This window comes from Marmota marmota, unplaced genomic scaffold (genome assembly GCF_001458135.2).
Source record: "Marmota marmota marmota unplaced genomic scaffold, marMar, whole genome shotgun sequence".
Classification (NCBI taxonomy): domain Eukaryota; kingdom Metazoa; phylum Chordata; class Mammalia; order Rodentia; family Sciuridae; genus Marmota; species Marmota marmota.
In genome coordinates this window covers 13,268,457-13,292,795 of record NW_025999869.1, presented here as the reverse complement: position 1 = coordinate 13,292,795, position 24,339 = coordinate 13,268,457, and the positions used below count along the sequence as shown (strand labels likewise).

The window sequence follows — 24,339 nt, the reverse complement described above, 5'->3', positions numbered from 1 at the left end:
GATGTGGGTTACAGCACAGAGGTGTGGAGTCAGAGGAAGGCTTATATTTTGGGTACTAATCAGCTTCAGAGGACAGCTATCATCCGCTCACTGTAAAAAGCCAACCTCCTTCACTATCCCTCTGTTTTTGAAAGGCTGGGCCATAGGAATGTGGTGTCGGAGGTCGGGTAGAGGCATGGAAGATGGCTGGTAATTCCATGAAGCTCTTGGGGAAGGTCCCTCCAGTGCTGTGGGGGCATTCCTTAAATCTTCAATACGGATAGAGGAAAGTAGGGAGAAGCAAGAGCAGTTTCAGGGCACAATACCTGCATGCCTTCCTGTCCAGATATTCCAATCCCAATATCGGCAGCTTGAATCATGCTTACATCGTTTGCTCCATCACCTGAAAGAGGTCAGGATGCAGATTTATTCCTGGTCCAAGTGCTCAGGGACAGTGAAATAGCTCTAAAGCATCCCCCTATCAATACAACTGAATCCTTTTAACACTTCCCATAGGAAGTCATTGTTATATAGAAGACATCTTTCAGGCCAAATACTATGAGAATCCCTATTTTCTTTATCATTCAACAAATACTAAGTGTCTTTTTTTTCTGAACAGAATATGAGGTATTGGGGGATACAATGGTAATCCAGAAAGCCATGGGCAGTTCTTTACAGTTGACAAAAAAGTCTTCTGCAAATATTACAATGGGCTTCACTGTTCAGCAAATAGAGAATTTGAGCACATTTAGAGATTCAGCACCCAGATAGTAAAAACATGCAGGAGGATTGGTGCTCAGATCTTTGATTCCAGGGCCAACACACTTTCCTCAGTATAACTTGGAATAATGGCCAAGTCAAGACAAATGGATTATACGGCAACCAAATCATCAGATTGTTGATGGTGTCCAAGGAGAGGAATGACATTCAGTTTTGTTTCTGAATATAGGAAATGAGTCTTAATTTGTAAATTTTTGGTTGAAATATATTCACTTGCATTGAGTTTCCATTCAGTGAACTGAGTTCCTTCAGGATATTGGAGTTCAAGCCACATTATGTAGACATGGCATTCCTCTGTGCTGGCAGAAATGTTCTGTTTTCTACCTCATCCTAACAGAACCATGGGCTACAAATGGCTGTTGACATTCTATTTAATTTTAACTTAGTAGCCACATACAGCACTCCACTCCATCTAGTGAGCCTTCCTTGAAGCCTGACCATCCCCAGTGACCATCTTTTAAGCTAGAGTTCAGCAAACTAAACTCTGTAAAGGGTCATATAGTAAACATGTTGGGATTTGTGAGCCAAGACACAAAAATCAAACAAATCAACTATTCTCACTAAAGGCTAGTAGTCCTTAGTGGTTTTTATATTTTTAAATATAAGTTTTATAATTAGCACCCACAAACATACGTAGTAGCCTGGATTCCACCTGCCGGCTATGCTCTGCCCACTCCTATTGTAGACAGTCACTCTCCTGTTCCCACTTCTTCTAGTAGCTTCTTAGAATAAATTGCAGTTAAGTTTGTATTATTCATCACAGAGGGTCTGGAGAGGAAGGAGAGCAAATAATTCTCCTACTTGGCAACAAAAAATGTGTTAAAAATTCTGTCCCTCATGTTATCTCCCCCATAAATTTTTATAATTGTGTCAGTTAAAAATTTGATCATAGGTAGACTTTTTCTTGATAGCACAGCAGTGCATATTTTTAATCCTCCCACAGCAGAATAACGCTAATCTTTGACCTCTTCAGCTGGCGCTCCAGGAGAGGCATGGAACTATGCTATTTCCCACCTTGCTGGTTTCAGTTCCTGTCGCTATATGAGGGAAGCTAATCTCTGACCCCCGGAGGATCAGTCCTGGCTATTGCCTTGTGTGCCCTGAATTACAGAAGATGATGACACAGGTACAAGAGGAGCATGCAGTTGCCAAAGCTCTGCTCCCTGCATAGCGTCGGTTTCCCTCACTTCTACATTCCAAACTGCTTTCACCTGAAGACCAGGGGGAAACACTATAATAAGTCTCTTGTTTGAAAAAGAAGAAGAAAAAAAAATCTCTTTCCATGCCTGTGTAGGAGGAAGAGAGACTGGCACCATCTGTTGAAATGTCCCCCCCTTATCTGTGGGTGATACACTGCAAGACCCCCAATGGGTGTCTGAAAATGTGGATAGGCTCCAACCCTATGACTAGGTGTCTCCTGTATATATGTACCTATGATAAAGTTTGATTTAAAAATTGGGATCCACGCACAGCAGGCCTGGTCCACCCCTCCCCTGGTAGGGCAGACGCCCACCAGAGCCTATCCTCTGGCGCAGGACTGCCCCTTCTGACCACCAGACTACCCAGGGAGGTCAAGCCCTGTGATCTAGATCCACCAACACTGGTCCCAGGCGCACACAGCAGGCTCAGTCCACTCCTCCCCTGGCAGGGTAGACACCCACCAGACCCTAGCCTCTCGCAAAGGACTGCCTCTTCCTACCAGAAGACCACTGAGGGAGGTCAAGCCCAGTGGCCCAGATCTACCCACACCAACTTGTGCAGGACCCAGATCCAGAAGCATCCATTGAGGGCATCAGCAGGGTCTGGAAGCCCACATCAAGGTGAGGTACAGACAACCTGCATAGGTACTACAAGCATATAGGGAAGAAACTGTAGTATTTCATATCCACACTGCAAGAAAGGAAGACACATAGACAACATGAAGAAACAAAGGAGAAAAGTGCCCCAAACAAACCAGGATACTATAATAGAACCCATGGACAGCGAAGTTGATGAAATGTCAGAGAAGGAGTTCAGAAGATTCATAATTAAAATGATCTGTGAGAGCAATAGTAACAAAAACAGCATGGTATTGGCACCAGAACAGACTGGTAGACCAGTGGTACAGAATAGAGGACACAGAGACTAACCCACAAAATTACAATTATCTTAGACAAAGGTGCCAAGAACATGCATTGGAGAAAAGATAACCTCTTCAACAAATGGTGCTGGGAAAACTGGATATCCATATGCAACAAAGTGAAATTAAACCCCTATCTCTCACCATCCACAAAACTTAACTCAAAAGGACCTAGGAATTAAATCAGAGACTCTGCGTCTATTAGAAGAAAAAGTAGGACCTAATCTCCATCATGTGGGATTAGGCCCCAACTTCCTTAATAAGACTCCTATGGTGCAAGAATTAAAACCAAGAATCAATAAATGGGATGGAATCAAACTTAAAAAGTTTCTTCTCGGCAAACAAACAAACAAAAAACAACAATCTGAGGTGAACAGAGATCCCACATCCTGGGAACAAATTTTTACTCCTCACACATCAGATAGAGTACTAATCTCTAGGGTCTATAAAGGACAAGCTAAGCACCAAAAAACAAATAACCCAATCAACAAATGGGCCAAGGACTTGAACACACACTTCTCAGAATATGATATACAATCCATCAACAAATATATGAAAAAATGCTCATCTCTAGCAATCAGAGAAATGCAAATCAAAACTACTCTAAAGATTTCATCTCTCTCCAGTCAGAATGGCAGCTATTATGAAGACAAACAACAAGTGTTGGCAAGGATGTGGGGGAAAGGCACACTCATACATTGCTGGTGGGACTGCAAATTGGTGCAGCCAATCTGGAAAGCAGTATGGAGATTCCTTAGAAATCTGGGAATGGAACCACCCTTTGACCCAGCTATCCCTCTTCTTGGACTATACCTAAAGGACTTAAAAATAGCATACTACAGGGACACAGCTACAATGTTTATAGCAGCACAATTCATAATAGCTAAACTGTGGAGCCAACCTAGATGCCCTTCAGTGGAAGAATGGATTAAAAAAAATATAGCATATACACACAATGGAATTGTATTCGGCATTAAGAGAATAAAAAGATATGAAAAATTGTACTCTGTGTAATAAGAACTGTAATCCATTCTGCTGTCATGTATTTATAAAATCATGGCATTTGCATGTAAATGGGTGGCATTGGAGAAGATAATGCTAAGCAAAATTAGCCAATCCCCCCCAAAACAAATGCTGAATGTTTTCTCAAATATAAGGAGGCTGACTCATAGTAGGATAGGAAGGGGGAGCATTGGAGGATTAGATGAATTGCAGATAGGAAAGAGGGGTAGGAGGGAGGGGGCAGGGGATTAGCAAGGGCAGTGGAATGTGATGGACATCATTATCCAAAGTACATGTATGAAGACTCGAATTGAGTGTCAACATACTTTATATATAAACAGATTTGAAAAATTGTGGTATATATGTATAAGAATTGTAATGCAAAAAAATACATGTATAAAAGCATGAATTGGTGTAACATAATATATATACAAAGATATGAAAAATTGTACTCTGTGTAATAAGAACTGTAATGCATTCAGCTGTCATGTATTTTTAAAAAAATCAATAAAACAAAAGATCTGTGAATTAAAGAATGACCTTAATGAGCAAATACAAGCAAAAATTGATCATTCCAACAGATACAGGTGGTAAAAGAATACTTCACTAGAGACCCTGGAAAAAAAACCCAGTCAGAAATCCTTAAAACAAAGGATACAACAAATCAAATACAAAACTCAATAGAAAACATAACCAACAGACTATCACTTGGAAGAAATAACCTCAGATAATGAAGACAAAGTATACAATCTGGAAAATAAAGTTGATCACACAGTGAAAAAGAAACCATAAACAGAACATCCAAGAATTATGGGACAGCATCAAAAGGCCAAATATAAGGGTTATTGGAATAGAGGAAGGCACAATCTCTTCAATGAGATACTATGAGAATTTTCCAAGCATAAAGAATGAATTGGAAAACCAAATACAAGAGGCTTATAGGACACCAAATGTACAAAAATCACAACAGATCTACACCAAGGCACATTATAATGAAAATGCCTAGCATACAGAATAAGGATAGAATCTTAAAAGCTGCGAGAGAGAGAGAAATCAAATCACATATGGGAGGAGACCAATTCATGTATCAGATTTTTTGATCCGGACCCTCAAAGTCGGGAGATCATGGAACAACATTTACCAACAACATTTACTGTTTTCCTTCTTTCTGAAAGAAAATAGATGCCGACCAAGAATCTTATATCCAGCAAAATTAAGCTTTAGATTTGATGATTAAATAAAAACCTTCCGTGATAAACATAAGTTAAAAGAATTCACAACTAGAAAGCCTGCACTATAGAATATCCCCAGCAAAATATTCCAAGAGGAAATGAAAAACAGTGATGAAAATCAGCAGAGGGAGGGATTACACTAAAGGAAAATCTAATCAGAGGAGAAACCAAGTCACATTAAATACCAAAAATAAACAAAAATGGCTGGGAATACAAATCATGTCTCACTAATAACCCTGAGTGTTAATGGCCTAAACTCACCAATCAAAAGATTAAAAAAAAAAAAAACAACAACAATATGCTGCCTTCAAGAGACTCATCTCATAGAAAAAGACATGCACAGACTGAAGGTAAAGGGTTAGGAAAAATCATACTACTCACATGGACTGTGGAAGCAAGCAGGGGTCTCCATTCTCATATCAAATACAGTAGACTTCAAGCTAAAGTCAATCAAAAAGGATAAAGGAGGACACTACATACTGCTCAAGGGAGCCATACACCACCAAGCCTTCACAAGTATAAATATATATGCCCCAAACAATGGAGCAGCTATGTTCACCAAACAAACTCTTCTCAAGTTCAAGAGTCAAATAGACCACAACACAATAATTTTGGGTAACTTTAACATACCTCTTTCATCAGTAGATCGATCTTCCAAACAAAAGCTGAACAAAGAAACTATAGAACTCAATAATACAATCAATAACTTAGACTTAACTGACATATATCGAATAGTCCATCCCTCAAGGAGTGAGTATACTTTCTTTTAAGCAGCACATGGATCCTTCTCTAAAATAGACCATATACTATGCCACAAAGCAACTCTTATCAAATATAAAAGAGATACTACCCTGCATTCTATCTGATCATAATGGAATAAAATAAGAACTATAATCCACTCCAGCACCTGGAGACTAAATAGTATGCTACTGAAAGAACAATGGGTTACAGAAGACATCAAGGAGGGGATCAAAAAATTTTTTGAGGTGAATGAGAACACAGATACAACATATCGAAATCTCTGGGACACTTTGAAAGCATTTCTAAGAGGAAAGTTCATTGCATGGAGTTTATTCCATAAAAGAAAAAAAAGTCAACAAATAAATGACTTAACACTATATCCCAAAGCCCTAGAAAAAGAACAAATCAACACCAAGATCAGCAGAAGATAGGAACTAATTAAAATCCAAGCTGAAATCAATGAAATTGAAACAAAAGAAACAATTGAAAAATTGACAGACCCTTAACCATGCTGATGAAGAGAAGGGGAGAGAGAACTCCAATCACTAACATATGTGATGAAAAAGGAAATATCATGACCCTACAGAAATACAGAAAATAATTTCTAATTATTTTGAAAACTTGTACTCCAATAAAATAGAAAATATTGAAGGCATCGAAAAATTTCTAGACTATATAATTTTCCCAAATTGAATCAGGATGATATACACAATTTAAACAGATCAATTTCAAGTGATGAAACAGCAGACACCATCAAAAGTCTACCAACCAAGAAAAGCCCAGGACCGGATGGATACACAGCTGAGTTTTACAAGACCTTTAAAGAAGAACTAATACCAATACTCCCCAATTTATTTCAGGCTATAGAAAAAGAGGCAGGACTTCCAAACTCATTCTATGAGGCCAATATCACTCTGATTCCAGAACCAGGCAAAGACACATCAAAAAAAGAAAACTTCAGACCAACATCTCTAATGAACATAGATGCAAAAATTCTCAATAAAATTCTGGCAAATCAAATACAAAAACGTATCAAAGATCGTGCACAAGGATCAAGTGGGATTCATCCCAGGGATGCAAGGTTGGTTCAACATATGGAAATCAATAAATGTAATTTATCTCATCAGTAGACTTAAAGACAAGAATCATATGATCATCTCAATAGATGCAGAAAAAGCATTTGCTAAAATATGGCACCCCTTTATGTTCAAAACACTAGAAAAACTAGGGGTAACAGGAACATATCTCAACATCATTAAGGCTATCTATGCCAAGTCCCAGGCCAAAATAATTTTAAATGGAGAAAAATTGAAGGCATTCCCCCTCAGAACTAGAATAAGACAGGGATGCCCTCTTTCATCACTTCTATTTAACATAGTTCTTGAAATACTGGCCAGAGCAATTAGACAAAAGAAATTAAAGAGATACATATAGGAAAAGAAGAACTCAAATGTGCTCTATTTGATGATGATATGATTCTATACCTGGAAGACCCTAAAAGTTCCACCAGAAATCTATAACTAGTAAATGAATTTGGTAAGGTAGCAGGATATAAAATCAACACCCATAAATCAAAGGCATTTCTGTACATCAGTGACAAATCCTCAGAAAGGGAAACAAGGAAAACTACCCCATTTACAATAGCCTCAAAAAAATTGGGAATAAACTTAATGAAAGAGGTGAAATATCTGTATAATGAAAATTACGGAAACCTAAAGAAAGAAATCAAAGAAAACTTTAGAAGATGGAAAGATCTACCTTGCTCTTGGATAGGCAGAATTAATATTATCAAAATAATCATACTTCTTCAATGCAATTTTGATCAAAATTCCAATGACATTCCTCACAGAAATAGAAAAAGCAATCATGAAATGCATCTGGAAAAATAAGAGACACAGAATAGCTAAAGCATCTGGATGGGTATACAGCAGAGTTTTACAAAACCTTTAAAGAAGAACTAATACCAATACTTTTCAAGCTATTTCAGGAAATAGAAAAAGAGGGAGAACTTCCAAATTCATTCTACGAGGCCAACATCACCCTGATTCCTAAACCAGACAAAGACACTTCAAAGAAAGAAAACTACAGACCAATATCTCTAATGAACCTAGATGAAAAAATCCTCAATAAAATTCTGGCGAAACGGATACAAAAACATATCAAAAAAATTGTGCACCATGATCAAGTAGGATTCATCCCTGGGATGCAACGATGGTTCAATATACGGAAATCAATAAATGTTATTCACCACATCAATAGACTTAAAGATAAAAACCATATGATCATCTTGATAGATGCAGAAAAAGCATTCGACAAAGTACAGCATCACTTTATGTTCAAAACTCTAGAAAAACTAGGGATAACAGGAACATACCTCAATATTGTAAAAGCAATCTATGCTAAGCCTCAGGCTAGCATCATTCTGAACGGAGAGAAATTGAAGGCATTCCCTCTAAAATCTGGAACAAGACAGGGATGCCCTCTCTCACCACTTCTGTTCAACATAGTTCTCGAAACACTGGCCAGAGCAATTAGACAGACAAAAGAAATTAAAGGCATAAAAATAGGAAAAGAAGAACTTAAATTATCACTATTTGCAGGTGACATGTTTCTATACCTAGGAGACCCAAAAGGGTCTACAAAGAAACTATTAGAGCTAATAAATGAATTCAGCAAAGTGGCAGGATATAAAATCAACACGCATAAATCAAAGGCATTCCTGTATATCAGCGACAAAACTTCTGAAATGGAAATGAGGACAACCACTCCATTCACAATATCTTCAAAAAAAATAAAATACTTGGGAATCAACCTAACAAAAGAGGTGAAAGACTTATACAATGAAAACTACAGAACCCTAAAGAGAGAAATAGAAGAAGATCTTAGAAGATGGAAAAATATACCCTGTTCATGGATAGGCAGAACTAACATCATCAAAATGGCGATATTACCAAAAGTTCTCTATAGGTTTAATGCAATGCCAATCAAAATCCCAACGGCATTTCTTGTAGAAATAGAGAAAGCAATCATGAAATTCATATGNAAAATGACAAAATCATGGAATTTGCAGGGAAATGGATGGCATTAGAGCAGATTATGCTAAGTGAAGCTAGCCAATCCCTAAAAAACAAATACCAAATGTCTTCTTTGATATAAGGAGAGTAACTAAGAACAGAGTAGGGACGAAGAGCATGAGAAGAAGATTAACATTAAACAGGGACGAGAGGTGGGAGGGAAAGGGAGAGAGAAGGGAAATTGCATGGAAATGGAAGGAGACCCTCATGGTTATACAAAATTACATACAAGAGGAAGTGAGGGGAAAGGGGGAAAAAAACAAGGGGGAGAAATGAATTACAGTAGATGGGGTAGAGAGAGAAGATGGGAGGGGAGGGGAGGGGGATAGTAGAGGATAGGAAAGGCAGCAGAATACAACAGACACTAGTATGGCAATATGTAAATCAGTGGATGTGTAACCGATGTGATGCTGCAATCTGTATACGGGGTAAAAATAGGAGTTCATAACCCACTTGAATCAAAGTGTGAAATATGATATGTCAAGAACTATGTAGTGTTTTGAACAACCAACAATAAGAATTAAAAAAAAACAACACACACACACACACAAAGAATAGCTAAAGCAATCCTTAGTAGGAAGAATAAAGCAGGTCGCATCACTATACCAGACTTTAAACTATACTATAGAGCAATAGTAACAAAAACAGCCTGTTATTGGCACCAGAACAGACTGGTAGACCAATGGTACAGAATAGAGGACACAGAGACTAACCCACAAAATTACAATTATCTTAGACAAAGGTGCCAAGAACATGCATTGGAGGAAAGATAGCCTCTTCAACAAATGGTGCTGGGGAAATTGGAAATCCATATGCAACAAAGTGAAATTAAACCCCTATCTCTCACCATGCAAAAAAAACCTTAAAATGTATGAAGGACTTAGGAATATAACCAAAGACCCTGCGTCTAATAGAAGAGATGGCTGTAATCTCCATCATGTGGGATTAGGCCCCAACTTCCTTAATAAGACTCCTGGGGTTCAAGAATTAAAACCAAGAATCAATAACTGGGATGGACTCAAACTAAAAAGTTTCTTCTCAGCAAAAGAAACAATCTGTGAGGTGAATATAAAGCCTGGAAGCAAATTTTTAACCCTCACTCATCAGTTAGAGCACTAATCTCTAGGGTCTATAAAGATCTCAAAAAGCTAAGCACCAAAAAACCAAATAACCCAATCAACAAACGGCCAAGGACCTGAACAGACACTTCTCAGAAAATGATATACAATCAATAAATACATGAAAAAATGTTCATCATCACTAGCAATCAGAAGTGCAAATCAAAACTACTCTTAAGATATCATCTCACTCTAGTCAGAATGGCAGCTATTATGAAGACAAACAACAATAAGTGTTGTGGGGGAAAAGGCACACTCATACATTGCTGGTGGGACTGAAAATTGGGAATGAAACCACCATTTGACCCAGCTATCCTTCTTCTTGGACTATACTCAAAGGACTTAAAAACAGCATACTACAGGGACACAGCCACATTAATATTTATAGCAGCTCAATTCACAATAGCGAAACTGTGGAACCAACCTAGATGCCCTTTAGTGGATGAATGGATAAAAAAAATGTGGCATATATACACAATGGAATATTACTCAGCAATAAAAGAGTAAAATCATGGCATTTGCAGGTAAATTGATAGAGTTAGAGAAGATAATGCTAAGTGAAGTTAGCCAGTCCCAAATAACCAAATGCTGAATGTTTTCTTTGATGTAAGGAGGCTGAATCATAGTGGGATAAGGAGTAGGAGCATGGGAGGAATAGATGAATTGTAGATAGGGCAGAGGGGTTGGAGGGAAAGGGAGGGAGCATGAGGTAATTAATGATGCTGGAATGTGATGATCATTATTATCCAAAGCACAGGTATGAAGACATGAATTGGTGTGAATATGTGTATATATGTATAAATGAAGACATGAAAAATCGTGCTCTATATGTGTAATAAGAATTGTAACGCATTCTACTGTCATATACAAGACATTAACAATAGCTACTACTAGAACAGTATAGTAAAACAGTATACTATAATAATTATTTAAAATTTAGGAATCAGTTTCCTGAATTCTCTCTGCTTTTTTTTGGATCTCATTTAACTATGGGTAGCTGCAACAGTGGAAAGTAAAACATGGATAAGGGAGGATTGCTGTGATTTGCACGTCTGGCATGCAATGGTGTGGGATCAAATGTGAATAAAACAGACTGGTCCTGGTACTTCAGGGAAACATTGTATACAGAGGAGGCCACCATGAAAAAATAACAGTGCATGATACCAAGGCAGTGGGTCCTATGGCCATCCCAGGGGAAGGGACGGTTATATAGCAACAGACCAAGTGTTTTTACAGAGGAAACTTCTTGTAAAAAGTGTGAGAGGGGACAAGACTCGTGGAGAATGGCAAGCAGTTACCTTGGGTTGGAACATGGAGAGCCAAAAGGACAGGGAAATGGAGGTGGCCATGGCAGGAGACACAGCTGCATAGTTAGCAGAGACCAGGTTGTGAAGACCCTTGTAAACCAGGTCTGGTTGTTGGTGGAGGGTGTTCAGTGAGTACTGTTTATATCTATGTTTTGCAATGATTGAAGCTTATCCCCTCAGAATAATTCTTCATCAACTAACTTGCTAGCATTTATGGAGGACCTGCTCTGTGTTAGCCTTTTATTTAGAATACACTTAAAAAGTGAGACAATCTCATCAGACTTCAATGCTCTTAAGCCCGAGGTTATTTCCCTGTACAGAACTGAAGGAGAAATGGGCTGCATGTTAGGATGGAGATGGCCTGAGTGTGCAGTGTTGGTGACACTTTGAGCTACTTGCAGGTTCTGAATTTCAAGGCGCTCATTGGCATCAACCTCCATCTAAGCCCTGAACCTCCTTTATATGACTTGTGAGACCCAAAAGCTTTGATGCACTCTCCTACTCCAACCTCTGCTGGATCTCCTAGTTGCCACTTTTCGATTGTAGTTTTGACCTTTCTGAGACCAGGGCTTTCCACAAGTCTAAGCATCTTGCTTTGGTCCCTGACCTCCCACTTCTGGTCCAGGCCTTTTGTCAGATAATCCCAGCTAAGCTGCCGCCTGTGCCTTATGCATGATGGGTACCTATGGAAAGGGTCATGACGCCCAGTTTGTCTCGCACCAACTTGACGATCATACTCTTCTGAAGTGGGGTGCAGCGGCAACACAGGACAGACCGGCAATACTGGGTCAGCTCCAGAAACAACTTCTCCAGCTTTCCCTGGAAAATGACATTCAGCGTCTTCCCATTGATGACCAGACCAACTTCGGGAGCCATAGCTCTGGTGGTGGGGGATGGGGTCTTGGAAGGGAGGCGGAAGCCAAAGAGCTTGCAGCCTGGCTTCTGTGGCTCCTGGAACTGCTTGACCTCTTCCAGTGCACAATTGAGGATGGATTCACAGGTCTCCTATACACAGTGAGAGGACATGGTTATAACATAGCGAGCAACCTTGCAAATGTATGTTAAAATTTTCACTTTAATAATAACAATTTTACTATCATAGGTATGACTCGGGAGTTGTTCTCCAATGTTTACCTTTTCTGCAATATTTTAAATAGCACCAAAGCAATATTAATTTGAAATCAAATAACGGTCAAAATAGACACTGCTTGAGAAGTGGAAATAACTCAGCAAGATGAAGACTGATCCAAGGTTGGTTTAAGATAAATAATGCTAATACGATGGTAAATGATGACAATATTTCATGCGGTTATGGTGCTTTTTTTTTTTAACAGGTCATTTCAGTGCTCTTTACTTCTTAGAGCATCCTAATGGGTACAACAGAGCTTCATTTAGAGATGAGATTGGAACAGTGAGCTCTCAGGTGACTCACCCAAGGTCATCCAAACACAGTAGAGGAGGCAGGGCCATTACTACCCAAACTGTGGCTTCCTAATTAAAAAGAACACATCAGCCGGCATGGTGGCGCATGCCTGTAATCCCAACTGTGGGGGAGGCTGAGGCAGGAGGATCACAAGTACAACCTCAGTAAAAGTGAGGTGCTAAGCAACTTAATGAGACCCTGTCTCTGAACAAAATACAAAATGAGGGTGTGACTCAGTGGTCGAGTGCCCCTGAGTACAATGCCTGGTACCAAAAAATAAAACAAAAAACCCCACATCTATCCTGGATTTGTTTTTATCTGTTGGTCTACTCCATAAAAGGTCATAAGAACTGCTGCATGAAATGTTGCTCACTTTGATTTGGACAAAACATCCCTGTGAAAGTCTTATGGTTTGGAGGAATCCCCTTGATTTTTTCCCCACTGATATTTACTTTGAATTATAGTGAGGAAGTCATTTATTCACAAGTGTTTTCCATTACTTTTGACTATATCAAAGATAAAATCAGATTTTGGTTCTCATTATATTCTTAATATCTCTGTAATGTCTGAACAGGCTGTGGAAGACGGTAGTATTAATTTTAGCAGCATTGCTTTATTCATATGGTAATTACTTTACAGTGTTCTTTTATCCAGGGCAAGAAATAATACTTTTTTCATTTATTGAAGTGCTAAAATTTTATTCTAGCTGGGTTGCAGTGGTACACACTTGTAATCCCAGCAACTTGGGAAGCTGAGGCAGGAAGATTGCAAGTTTGAGGCCCGTCTCCAAATGAAATGTTAAAATAAGGGGGGCTGGGGTGTAGCTCAGTGGTAGAGTCCTTGGGTTTAATCCCCAGTGTTCCCCGCAACTCCCACAAAGTAATTATTCTAAAAATAAAAATTCAAATGAGTTGATTTAAATGAAATAATTAGAAACATTTCAGATCATATGCACATATCAGCAAAACTTGTAAAGTTAGAACTCTTAACAATATCCCATAGACCTATCACTTCAGAACTATCTGGGAATGTCTAGAATACATTCTAGAGCAAATGCGGCCATAGCTGTAGCTGGTTGTTCTCAAGTTTTTCTTTAGGAGATAGTAAATGTTGTGAGGCAATGTGGAATGCACAGAGCCCAAAGAAGCCACACGAAGTGGTTCCAGGAGCAAATAGTTGTATTAGAGGCACTTATTTAGGAAATAACACAAGGTGGTCTTTTCTGGAAGCGGGGTTGGTATTGATTATATAAATCCCTCCAATATATGTCTTCAGAAAGGCATTAGAAATGTCAGTCTCAAAAATCAAATTTCTTGACTTGCTTATTTCCAAAGGATTAATTACAAATAGTGACTATTTACTGTCAAGTTTCGATGGTGGCCAATTCCTGGGGAATTGCCCATTTACTGGTCCTCATGCCCTCGCATAATCTCTTTCCACTGAGTGTGAATTAGATCTACCTATTTCTTTCTAATGAAGAAGAATTCCACAAAAAAACGAAGAGGTGTTACTCTTTCTCATTCTATAGAAAAGATTTGCCTTGGAAAAAACCAGTTGCTGTGTTGTGTAGCAGCTCTGTGGAGAGGCCCAAACGGCTAGGAACTGAGGCCTGCTGACAATCACGAGTGGACTTGGAAGCAGGACTCTTCTTACCCCCAAACTACCTATCCAGCTGAGCCTCTAGATGAGTCCAGAGCCCTGCAGGCTTGACTACAACCTCAATAGAGACCTTGAACCACAGGCACCCTGTGAGGATGATGCTTGTGGAAGTCCAACCCACAGGCTCCTAAATCCCCGTTTCAGTTGCTAAACTGTGGAGTAATTTGTTATACAGCCATAGGTAACTAGTATTGGTTACTATAAGTGAATGCTTTTTTTGTGGTCTTATTTAATCCTTCCAGTAGCCTCTTAAGTAAATATTTTAAACCCTTTTACACAGATTTAGGAGAGTGAAGTTCAAGAAGTACCGTATTTAGACTATTAAGCTGCACTACAGGTTGTTGATAACAGCAGTTGTTGTTATCAGTCCCTTTAAAAATTTCTTGACAAATTAACATTTCTGGGGATGACTTAGTATTTCCCTCATTTTATGGATGAGAACCCTGAGGTCTAGATAGGCCTCAAATTTGCTTATTGCTTTAAGGTACGTAGGAAAGACACAGCAACCCTAAATCAATTTATAATGAATTAGGCAGATTAAAACCCTTGGAGAAAATATCCACTGAATAAGTAATTACATTAAAAGGGGGTTTAAATAAATCTAAGATTTAGAATGTATTTTTCCAGTTTCTGGCTTGACATATTTACGTACCTACTGCTTAATCCCAGGCAAGGGTGAAAAAGACTAATATTGCAGGTTTAGTGGCGCAGGGATAAGGATTCAGGCATCATGTTGAGGGTCCTGGACAGTGATAAAAGGACTGACAGTATGGAATTAAAGATTCCATGACTGAACCGACTACTTGGAGTATGGCCCATTGTTTCTTGGGAACCTGGGCTCCCAATGCAAAAAGAATGCATTGCATTTAAGAGAATCCCACCCCTCCCCTTCATGCTGGCCACCTCACAGATTTGCATGTGTCTTACTTTCAGAATTCACAGGTGTGTGTGGGGGGATGACAGAAGGACGGATCATGGCAGACAATTTCCTATTGCAAGCAGGACTGTCAAGAATCAATACTATTACAGAGATCAAGCACTTAAAAAAGCTGAAAATTGAGAGCCGCCCCCTCCCCCTGTGCCGGCAAGGTAGAGGGAACTGTGACCACCCACAGAGCAGGCCCAGTGGCCTGCGGTGGGACAGAGCTTCCAATCACTCCTGCAAGGTAGGCGGGCCTGCAACCCACCGGAAGAAGAGGAGCAGCGGCCTGCTGAGAGGCAGAGCCGCCCCCTCCCCCCGCGCCTGCAAGGTAGACGGAACTGTGACCACCATCAGAACAGGCCAGACCGGCAATCGACAGACAGAACAGGCCCACTGGCCTGAGGAAGGGTAGAGCCGCCCCGCCCCCGGCGCCTTCGACCCACTGGCAGAACAGCCCCAGAGGCCTGCAGGGGCTGGAAATCCATATGCAACAAAATGAAACTGAATCCCTTTCTCTCGCCATGCACAAAAGTTAATTCAAAATGGATCAAGGAGCTTGATATCAAATCAGAGACACGCCGTCTGATAGAAGAAAAAGTTGGCTACGATCTACATACTGTGGGGTCGGGCTCCAAATTCCTCAATAGGACACCCATAGCACAAAAGTTAATAACTAGAATCAACAAATGGGACTTACTTAAACTAAAAAGCTTTTTCTCAGCAAAAGAAACAATAAGAGAGGTAAATAGAGAGCCTACATCCTGGGAACAAATCTTTACTCCTCACACTTCAGATAGAGCCCTAATATCCAGAGTATACAAAGAACTCAAAAAATTAGACAATAAGAGAACAAACAACCCAATCAACAAATGGGCCAAGGACCTGAACAGACACTTCTCAGAGGAGGACATACAGTCAATCAACAAGTACATGAAAAAATGCTCACCATCTCTAGCAGTCAGAGAAATGCAAATCAAAACCCCCCTAAGATACCGTCTCACTCCAGTTAGATTGGCAGCCATTATGAAGTCAAACAACAACAAGTGCTGGCGAGGATGTGGGGAAAAGGGTACACTTGTACATTGCTGGTGGGACTGCAAATTGGTGCAGCCAATTTGGAAAGCAGTATGGAGATTTCTTGGAAAGCTGGGAATGGAGCCACCATTTGACCCAGCTATTCCCCTTCTTGGTCTATTCCCTAAAGACCTAAAAAGAGCATGCTACAGGGACACTGCTACATCGATGTTCATAGCAGCACAATTCACAATAGCAAGACTGTGGAACCAACCTAGATGCCCTTCAATAGACGAATGGATAAAAAAAATGTGGCATTTATACACAATGGAGTATTACTCTGCATTAAAAAATGACAAAATCATAGAATTTACAGGGAAATGGATGGCATTAGAGCAGATTATGCTAAGTGAAGCTAGCCAATCCCTAAAAAACAAATGCCAAATGTCTTCTTTGATATAAGGAGAGTAACTAAGAACAGAGTAGGGACGAAGAGCATGAGAAGAAGATTAACATTAAACAGGGATGAGAGGTGGGAGGGAAAGGGAGAGAGAAGGGAAATTGCATGGAAATGGAAGGAGACCCTCAGGGTTATACAAAAGTACATACAAGAGGAAGTGAGGGGAAAGGGAAAAATAATACAAGGGGGACAAATGAATGTCAGTAGAGGGGGCAGAGAGAGAAGAGGGGAGGGGAGGGGAGGGGAGGGGGGATAGTAGAGGATAGGAAAGGCAGCAGAACACAACAGACACTAGTATGGCAATATGTAAATCAATGGATGTGTAACTGATGTAATTCTGCAATCTGTATATGGGGTAAAAATGGGAGTCCATAACCCACTTGAATCAAAGTGTGAAATATGATATATCAAGAACTATGTAATGTTTTGAACAGCCAACAATAAAAAATTTAAAAAAAAAAGCTGAAAATTACCTTCTTTTCCTAAACATAATACTAAAGCTATAGTTTTACATGAGAGTATTTTCATCTTCAAAATTCACTGGTGTTTAATCAAGCATAATCTGGGCATCTGACATAAAAGGATTAAAAATAATCTAAAGGTTCTCAGGCATTCTTCACAGTATACTGTGTGTGTATGCGTTTTCAAATACTTGTGCATGGAATAAAAGCCAAATATAAAACTTCCCAAATTTTCATTCTAGGTCTAGAGTGCACTTAGGCAAGCTGAAGAAGAGAGGCCAGTGTCCTCATTTCCCCATTTTCTGGCTTCTTTAATTCCTGGCCTTCCTCCTCCGTCCTTTCCCCTATGGGATGCCCGCTTGCCTAATCCAATCCCTGCCCCCTTAGACAGGTGTGAACGTCTCCATGCTCACCTCTCAACCTTCTTGCCAAGAAGATGCATTGTGAAAATAATTTGCATTGTGAAAATAGATTTTGCCTCCTAAATGCAAAATTGTATAAGAGCTTGGAATGTTCTTCTTCCCATTTCACACAGCACTTTCCTGAACCTCACTTCCTGCCACCTACAACCTATATACCCTACTTTGGTTGAAAATTGCCTTTTAGTACTTGGCTTCTTTCTCTTCCTTCACCATCAAAACATACTGGACTTACATTATTATTCCCTTGGGGTTTCGGGACATAAAATTGGCGCTGAAGCCTTAAACTTGGAACAGTTTCAATTTAATTGTGACTGTTCTGACGTGTGAATTAATGTTGTAAGAAACTTAAAAATGCAATTCTTGAGTAAATAGTGTTTTAGAGTGTAAATAGCATTAGCCCAGCAGGAGAACAGAGTTCTGGCCTTAGTTTTATCAGAAACTAGCAAGTGACTGAGCCTTTGGGATTGTCTTTAATTTCCTTGTCTGTAAAATGGGGAAACTGGACCAGGAATGGAATTTGGGAGAGATACAACTAACTTGTTTTTTGGTGCCAGGAATTGAACTTGGGGGTACTCGCCCACTGAGCCACATCCCCAGCCCTATTTTGTATTTTATTTAGAAACAGGGTCTCCCTGAGTTGCTTAGCACCTTGCTTTTGCTGATGCTGGTTTTGAGGAGAGGTACAAGCTTGTAATATTGCAGGTAACACAAAAGATCAGACAACATGGGGGGGGTGCATATTAAGCTGTGTGATCCGATGTGCTTTCCCTGTGTGCCCAAATCTTACCTATGAGTCTTTCTCCTGTTGACTAGGGTGAAGTTCTATATTTATACGTGATTCCTACTTGGGTCTTACCTGATTTTCAGTATTAATGGAGTAAACGGTGTCGGTCTGATCTAACAGTCTGCAGGAATACGCGATATTGACCGCTGTCTCTTGCTTATCTCCTGTCAAGACCCAGAGCTTGATCCCAGCCTCCCGCAGAGCAGCAATTGTATCTGGAACTCCTTCCTGCAGCCGGTCTTCGATCCCAGTGGCTCCTGGAGTGATCAAAGACACCATAGCTCATATTTATGGTGAAATAGTGGCTTCTTAAGTTCCCCAAAGCCCTATGAAGCAAGGCGATGTTTATTAAATGTTATTAATATGTGCTAGGTCAGGCACCCAGGGTAAACAATGAACTGGGTAGAGCTGGTTCCTACCCTCTCAGAAATCAAAGGTCAATGAAGAAGGATTTATAACTGAGCTAGGTGATTAGAAAAAGCCAATGTGCCCTGTACGTACACACGAGGAGAACTAGACTTCACCTAGGAGGTCAGGAAAGGCCTTGCTGGGGACATATTGAAGATGAAGTGAGAGGTGTAGCCAGGGAGGAAGAGAAGGGCTGCAGGCAGAGTCCGTCAGCCTTGAGGGGTTTGCAATTTATTTGGTGGCAACGAGAGTTATTAAAGGGTGTTAACTTGGAGAGGGACAGGATCAGTTTGTGTTTTAAAATCATTCTAGAGAATGGATTAGGGGTTGGAGGAAGCAAGATGAAATTCAGGGCTAGCAGTTACTTAGGAGGTTGAGCCGAGTGCAGGGGAGAGGTTTTGGTGATCCAAACTATCACAAAGAATGAGGAGAAGTGGAGACACTGAACTCTTTGTAACTAACCCTGCTGGAATTAACAGAGACATTTTTTATAACATACAGGCAGCTTTCACAGTTTTTGAAGGATCTCAAGCTTTGCATCAATTCGGATGAATATATACCCAAATATTGAATAGTTGCTAAGTGATGAAGCAAAAATAAATCTGCATTTAAATTGAGATTCATTTCAGGCCACAGACTAATGGCTACCCATCTCACTCTGGGCAGAAGCAAGGCATTTTGTTTCTTTTAATAATCCAGAGTGATAATAGGCTGGCAAAGCAGTTACACTGGATGCATATTGAAGAGATCATTTCATATTAGGGGACCTAATATGCAGACAAGGCAGCTTCTTAGTGGCATGCCTGTTTCTTGGTGGCAAGAAGAAATCCCTCCTCAGCCCAGTCCTCCACTTTCCAAGCTATCTTGAGGGGAGAAAAGGAACCTCTCTGTCCCAAAATGTGCCTATTTTGTGTTTCATCTTTCCCTCCCAGGGTGAGACTGCAGGTGAGCTTCTGAAGACGACTTATATAACGGAGAGGAAGAAACACACATTTATTTGTGCAAAAGGGAAAATGAAATGGGAAGGTAGTGAAGCCTTTCCCTGCTAGGGGAGGCCAGTGGGTTCTGACAAGCTCTCATTTAGCAGACCAAGGTGACAGCCGCTTCTCGCCACCTGGGGCCACAGTGCTACCCAGAAACCAGAGAGGCCTCTTGGAGGGGCAACTTCAATAGCCTTTTATAGTTGATAAGTTTCTGGACTGCCCATTTTCTGGCTATTACTAAGTGACTCTGGTCCAGCTTAAAAGGACCTTATAAGGCAGCAAGCAAAGGCTTCTGTGGCCAAGATACAGGAAACTAAAGACCCAAAGGGGTAGGGAGCAGTTCTCTCTCCTTGCTTGCTGGCTGTTCAAGTAAATCTTGTTGCTACCTTTTATATGAAAAGGTACATATTCTTATAGCAACTTTGGCCTTTTTCCTTGGGCTCTGCTTGGCTGGGTACTCAAGAGATATTTGTCCAGAGAAGCTAAGGTGCAGGGATGTGTCACTGGGCATACAGCAAGGTCATGACAGGGCTTGAACTTGGCCCTCATCCTCTGGTCACCATTACTTCCCTGTCAGTGCATGCTGTCAGACATTGCCTTGGCAAGACCTTGTTCCCAAGGTCTGATTAACAAAGCCTCCTCTTTTGCAATGCTTTTCTTACAGTAGGAATGCAATCTATTTTTTAATCAGTCTTGGTGCTTCTTATCTTCCCCCAGTATATCAATCTACCTTCCATATATCAGAAGTCAGGGCAATTTTTGTAATCTAAGCCTTTCCCTCTCCAAACACTTAGCATCTGATTCATCTAATCCTTCGTAGTGTGGGACCCACAGCCCTCTCTTACCTCTCATCAATTCTTCCCCCGCACTTTGTTCCAGCCACAGAGAATCTCATATCTGGGCCTTCATTTGGGTCCTTTAAGTTAATGGTTGTCCTAGGCCCTCCTTGGCCCAGGGGTCAGGTTAGTACCTCCTTCCTGTACTTCCATCTCATCTGGTACCTCTTCCAGCCCAGCTGTCATCACTTGTTCAGAGTGACGAAGTTACTTGCCTAAGGATTCAGGATCATGCTAGACTCTGAGTTCTGGAAGGGCAGAGTTGTGGCTCTTGCTCCCTGTTGTAGCCCCAAAGCCTAGCATGTTACCCGACCCATAGTTAGGGCCCAACCTTTGAATGGACAGAAAAAAATGTGCTCTTAGAGAAAGAGCCAAACTCACAGGTTTCTTCCAGCAGATAGTGTAGGAATGCTCCCAGGCCTCCTCAGGAACCTTGGGTTGGGTGATGACATGGCCCATTTATGACAAATACCTGGAAGGGTACCCAGGGAAGGCTGCTAATTGAGACAACTCCATAGTGACATCAGAATCAGGGCCAAGAACTCCCTTCCAACTTAGGGAATTCCTTTTTTTTTTTTTTTTGTATAATGATAACTTATTTTTAGCTACCGAGTAAGGTGAGTTGATTCTCCAGACGCTGTGCTGTCTCCATTAGAAGCTCATCTCGGTTGTCAAGGGATGCCTCGGCCTCACGCCGGAAACTGGCCCATCTCCTGAAGTCTTCTTCACTTACTACCTTCAGGACAGAAAGAGGTTTGTTAATAACTGTGGGTGGGTCAGCAAGTAGAATCCCTCCTCTCACACCTGCAAGGCCTGTTTGAGCTACACGACATCATCAGATGGGACGCTCTCTTCAATCAATGAAAGATTGATCTGTATGTTCTTATACCACCAAACATCTTTTGAGTCCCCAGCATGCTCAGGGCACTGGACATGATCAGGCAGACAAGGTCCTAGAACTGGGCTAATGTGCTGGTGGAAGATAAGAGACATTAGATAGGTAAATTAAAAGATCACTTTCAGGAGTACTGTGCAGACAGTGAAAAGGATGATATCATGGAGTGTGATGGGGTAAGAGGAAAACTGGGATAGAGGGCTGTTCAGGTCTATTCTACAAGTGGCAGGCAAGCTAAGATCCAATGATGAGAAAGGGTCAGCCCTGGGAAATACAAAGCCTGGGTAATAGGAACGAACTTGGCCTTGAGTATATCTGTTGGTGGAAGGATGAAAAGTAAAGTTGGAAGGGACCAAAAACAAGGCTGGAGAGGAGAGGGCAGCCTTATTTTGCACAGTCTAGGGACCACTCTGCTAGGCTTCCTGTCCTACACATAGGTGCATTTCTTCTTCCCTCAGTGTCCATTAGCACTTGTAGACCCTACTTTTTATGTGATATGCATTCTCTTATATAAATTAAGGATTCTTTTGTCCATGCACCAAATATTCCCAGTCCCTGTGTGGAACATTATAGCACAAACCCACAAGACCCAGGTAGGCCTTTTGATTTTGAGGAATGCACAGTCTATTAGCGGGAACAAAATATGCACAAATAACTTTAGAAGATGGTAAGGGTATAATCCTAATTCAGAGTAATAAGCACTTATTACTGTCCCTGGCACTATATGTGCATTAGCCTTAGTTAACCAAATAAGATAGACAGCATTTGCACCATTTTGCTCCAAAACAAAACAAAACAAAACATCTCAGGCAAGGAAACATGTTCAAGGTTATATATCCAAAGTGGAGACTGGCACTTGCACACAGGGAGGTCTGGCTTTGAAGCAAGAATTTTTGATCTCTATGTTGCACTAAGCATAATGAAAGAAAGGAGGAGCTCTGGGGATTTAGGGAGGAGAAGCCACCACCTAGCAATGCATGCCCATCATGGCACTCCTACCTGCCAGATGCCCCCACTCTGCAATTTGCAGCCCTCTTGCTCCTACATGGGCCACAAAGATCTGTGGAGCCTGGTGTGTGTAATCTACATAACAATTAGTGGGCCCAGGGTAATTCGGCAGAACATTGCTGAATGTGTCCCTATGTCCCTCATCATGGGAATCAGCTGCTACATGCTTTTTAGATGACATTCAATAGAGACCCAGATCCTCTACATTTTCAAGAGAAGCCAAACATTTAGACTCTATGTGAACACATAAACGTCCTCTCAATTTAAATCCAGGCAAATAATGCAAAATTTTAACATCGAGTTATAGGTTACCCCTTACATGTACAATGAAGAGCAGAGAATGAGGAAAACCACACTGATACGGGATCTTGCTGCTCAAATTTCTGCTCCAACAAAATTAGTCAAAGTCGTGGATTTTTGTGACAAATCATAACAGCTAATATTAAAAAATGCAAAAACAAACAACACTAAGCATCTTTTATAAAGAGACCAAAGCAGGACTAAGGCCATTGAGCTACCTGATGATACTCAAAGCAAGCCTGGAGGAATGTGCTCTCACCTTCTTGGCGATGCACAGGGTACGTAAACCATCTCTTGCATACAAGTCTAGATGTTTTTGTGTCCGGGCGTGGATCTTCTTCAGCTTCTTTTCCACATCAATGTCAGCCACTGTCAAATAGTCATTATTTCCCATAAGACTATGCACAAAAATGCTTAAGAATCCCATCCCCCTGGGATCTCCTCAGCAGAGACATTCCAGCAATATCGCTCCCTAGGAACATCGTAGAACTCTCCTGGCTTTTAGGTTGCCCTGGAAGATAACTCCAAGAGTCCTTAAATTGTCTGTTCTCTGCATCTCATCAAAAGCCTAGCTAGAAAAAGTATTATTTAAGGAAAGTAGGTCCTTACGGTATTGTTCTCAAACACCCATTGGCATGAAAATCACCTGGAACTTAAGGGAGATTTCTAGGTCCTGTGGAAGCCGTGAATTGGGACCAGAAGTCTAAATCCTTGTTTACACCTAAGGTGGTCCTGACTTTGAGATCGTTCTCTATCCACAATCTTGTCATCTGCTTTGTTCCTGTGTTGTGTTAGGTCTCGAAACAACTAGAACCTGCATCTCATTAGTTAAATCCATCACCACACGAACCTTGTTCAATTAGGCTTGATTTCTATATAGGAGATGATCTTAGAAAAAACATTTTTTTTTGCATTTCCTGTAAATCTAGTCTGAAAAAATATTTTAGTAGGTTGTTCAAAGTCTCCTCTGTGAAGTTCTACATAATAAATTTCTTTCAGAAGTCATTTGTCCTTTTCTCTTGAAATTCTAATACTTTAATCATAAAACGCAAAGCTTTCAAGCCTGGGTTTGGCTGGTGTGGGGTAGGATCCCAGTCCTCACCACTTCCTTGGTCTAATTATCACAGACATCACTAATCAATCAATTGCCGCACTCTGTGAAGCTAGGCTTGGAAAAGATTTCAGAATCTGCCTTAGCAGGGCTGGATTGAGATCTCTAGAGGTCCTAAGTAGTGAACAGAATATGTGAATCTCATTAATCCTACAGACAATGCAAAATTAAAAATACAATTCTTAATAGTGGCACAAGCATAAAGTCCAACAAAGCTCTGGTTTTCTCATAATAACACTTTGAGGCTGTTTTTTGATGCTATAAAAATCCTTCCAACTATTATTTTCTCAGGTGCTCAGGT

General features: G+C 40.5%; 1 protein-coding gene across 3 annotated transcripts in view; it reads right to left on the bottom strand.

Moving 5' to 3' along the window:
• The window catches only part of Atp10b (ATPase phospholipid transporting 10B (putative)), a 319,009-nt gene that overhangs the window by 23,155 nt on the left and 271,515 nt on the right, over nt 1-24,339 (bottom strand). For all 3 annotated transcript variants that reach the window (XM_048816074.1, XM_015492648.2, XM_015492649.2), the window contains 5 exons: nt 23,187-23,296; nt 21,334-21,460; nt 18,570-18,754; nt 12,036-12,357; nt 306-382 (listed from right to left, as the gene is read on the bottom strand). In XM_048816074.1, coding sequence (XP_048672031.1) covers nt 306-382; nt 12,036-12,357; nt 18,570-18,754; nt 21,334-21,460; nt 23,187-23,296 — 821 coding nt within the window. The remainder of the gene's footprint in view (nt 1-305; nt 383-12,035; nt 12,358-18,569; nt 18,755-21,333; nt 21,461-23,186; nt 23,297-24,339) is intronic.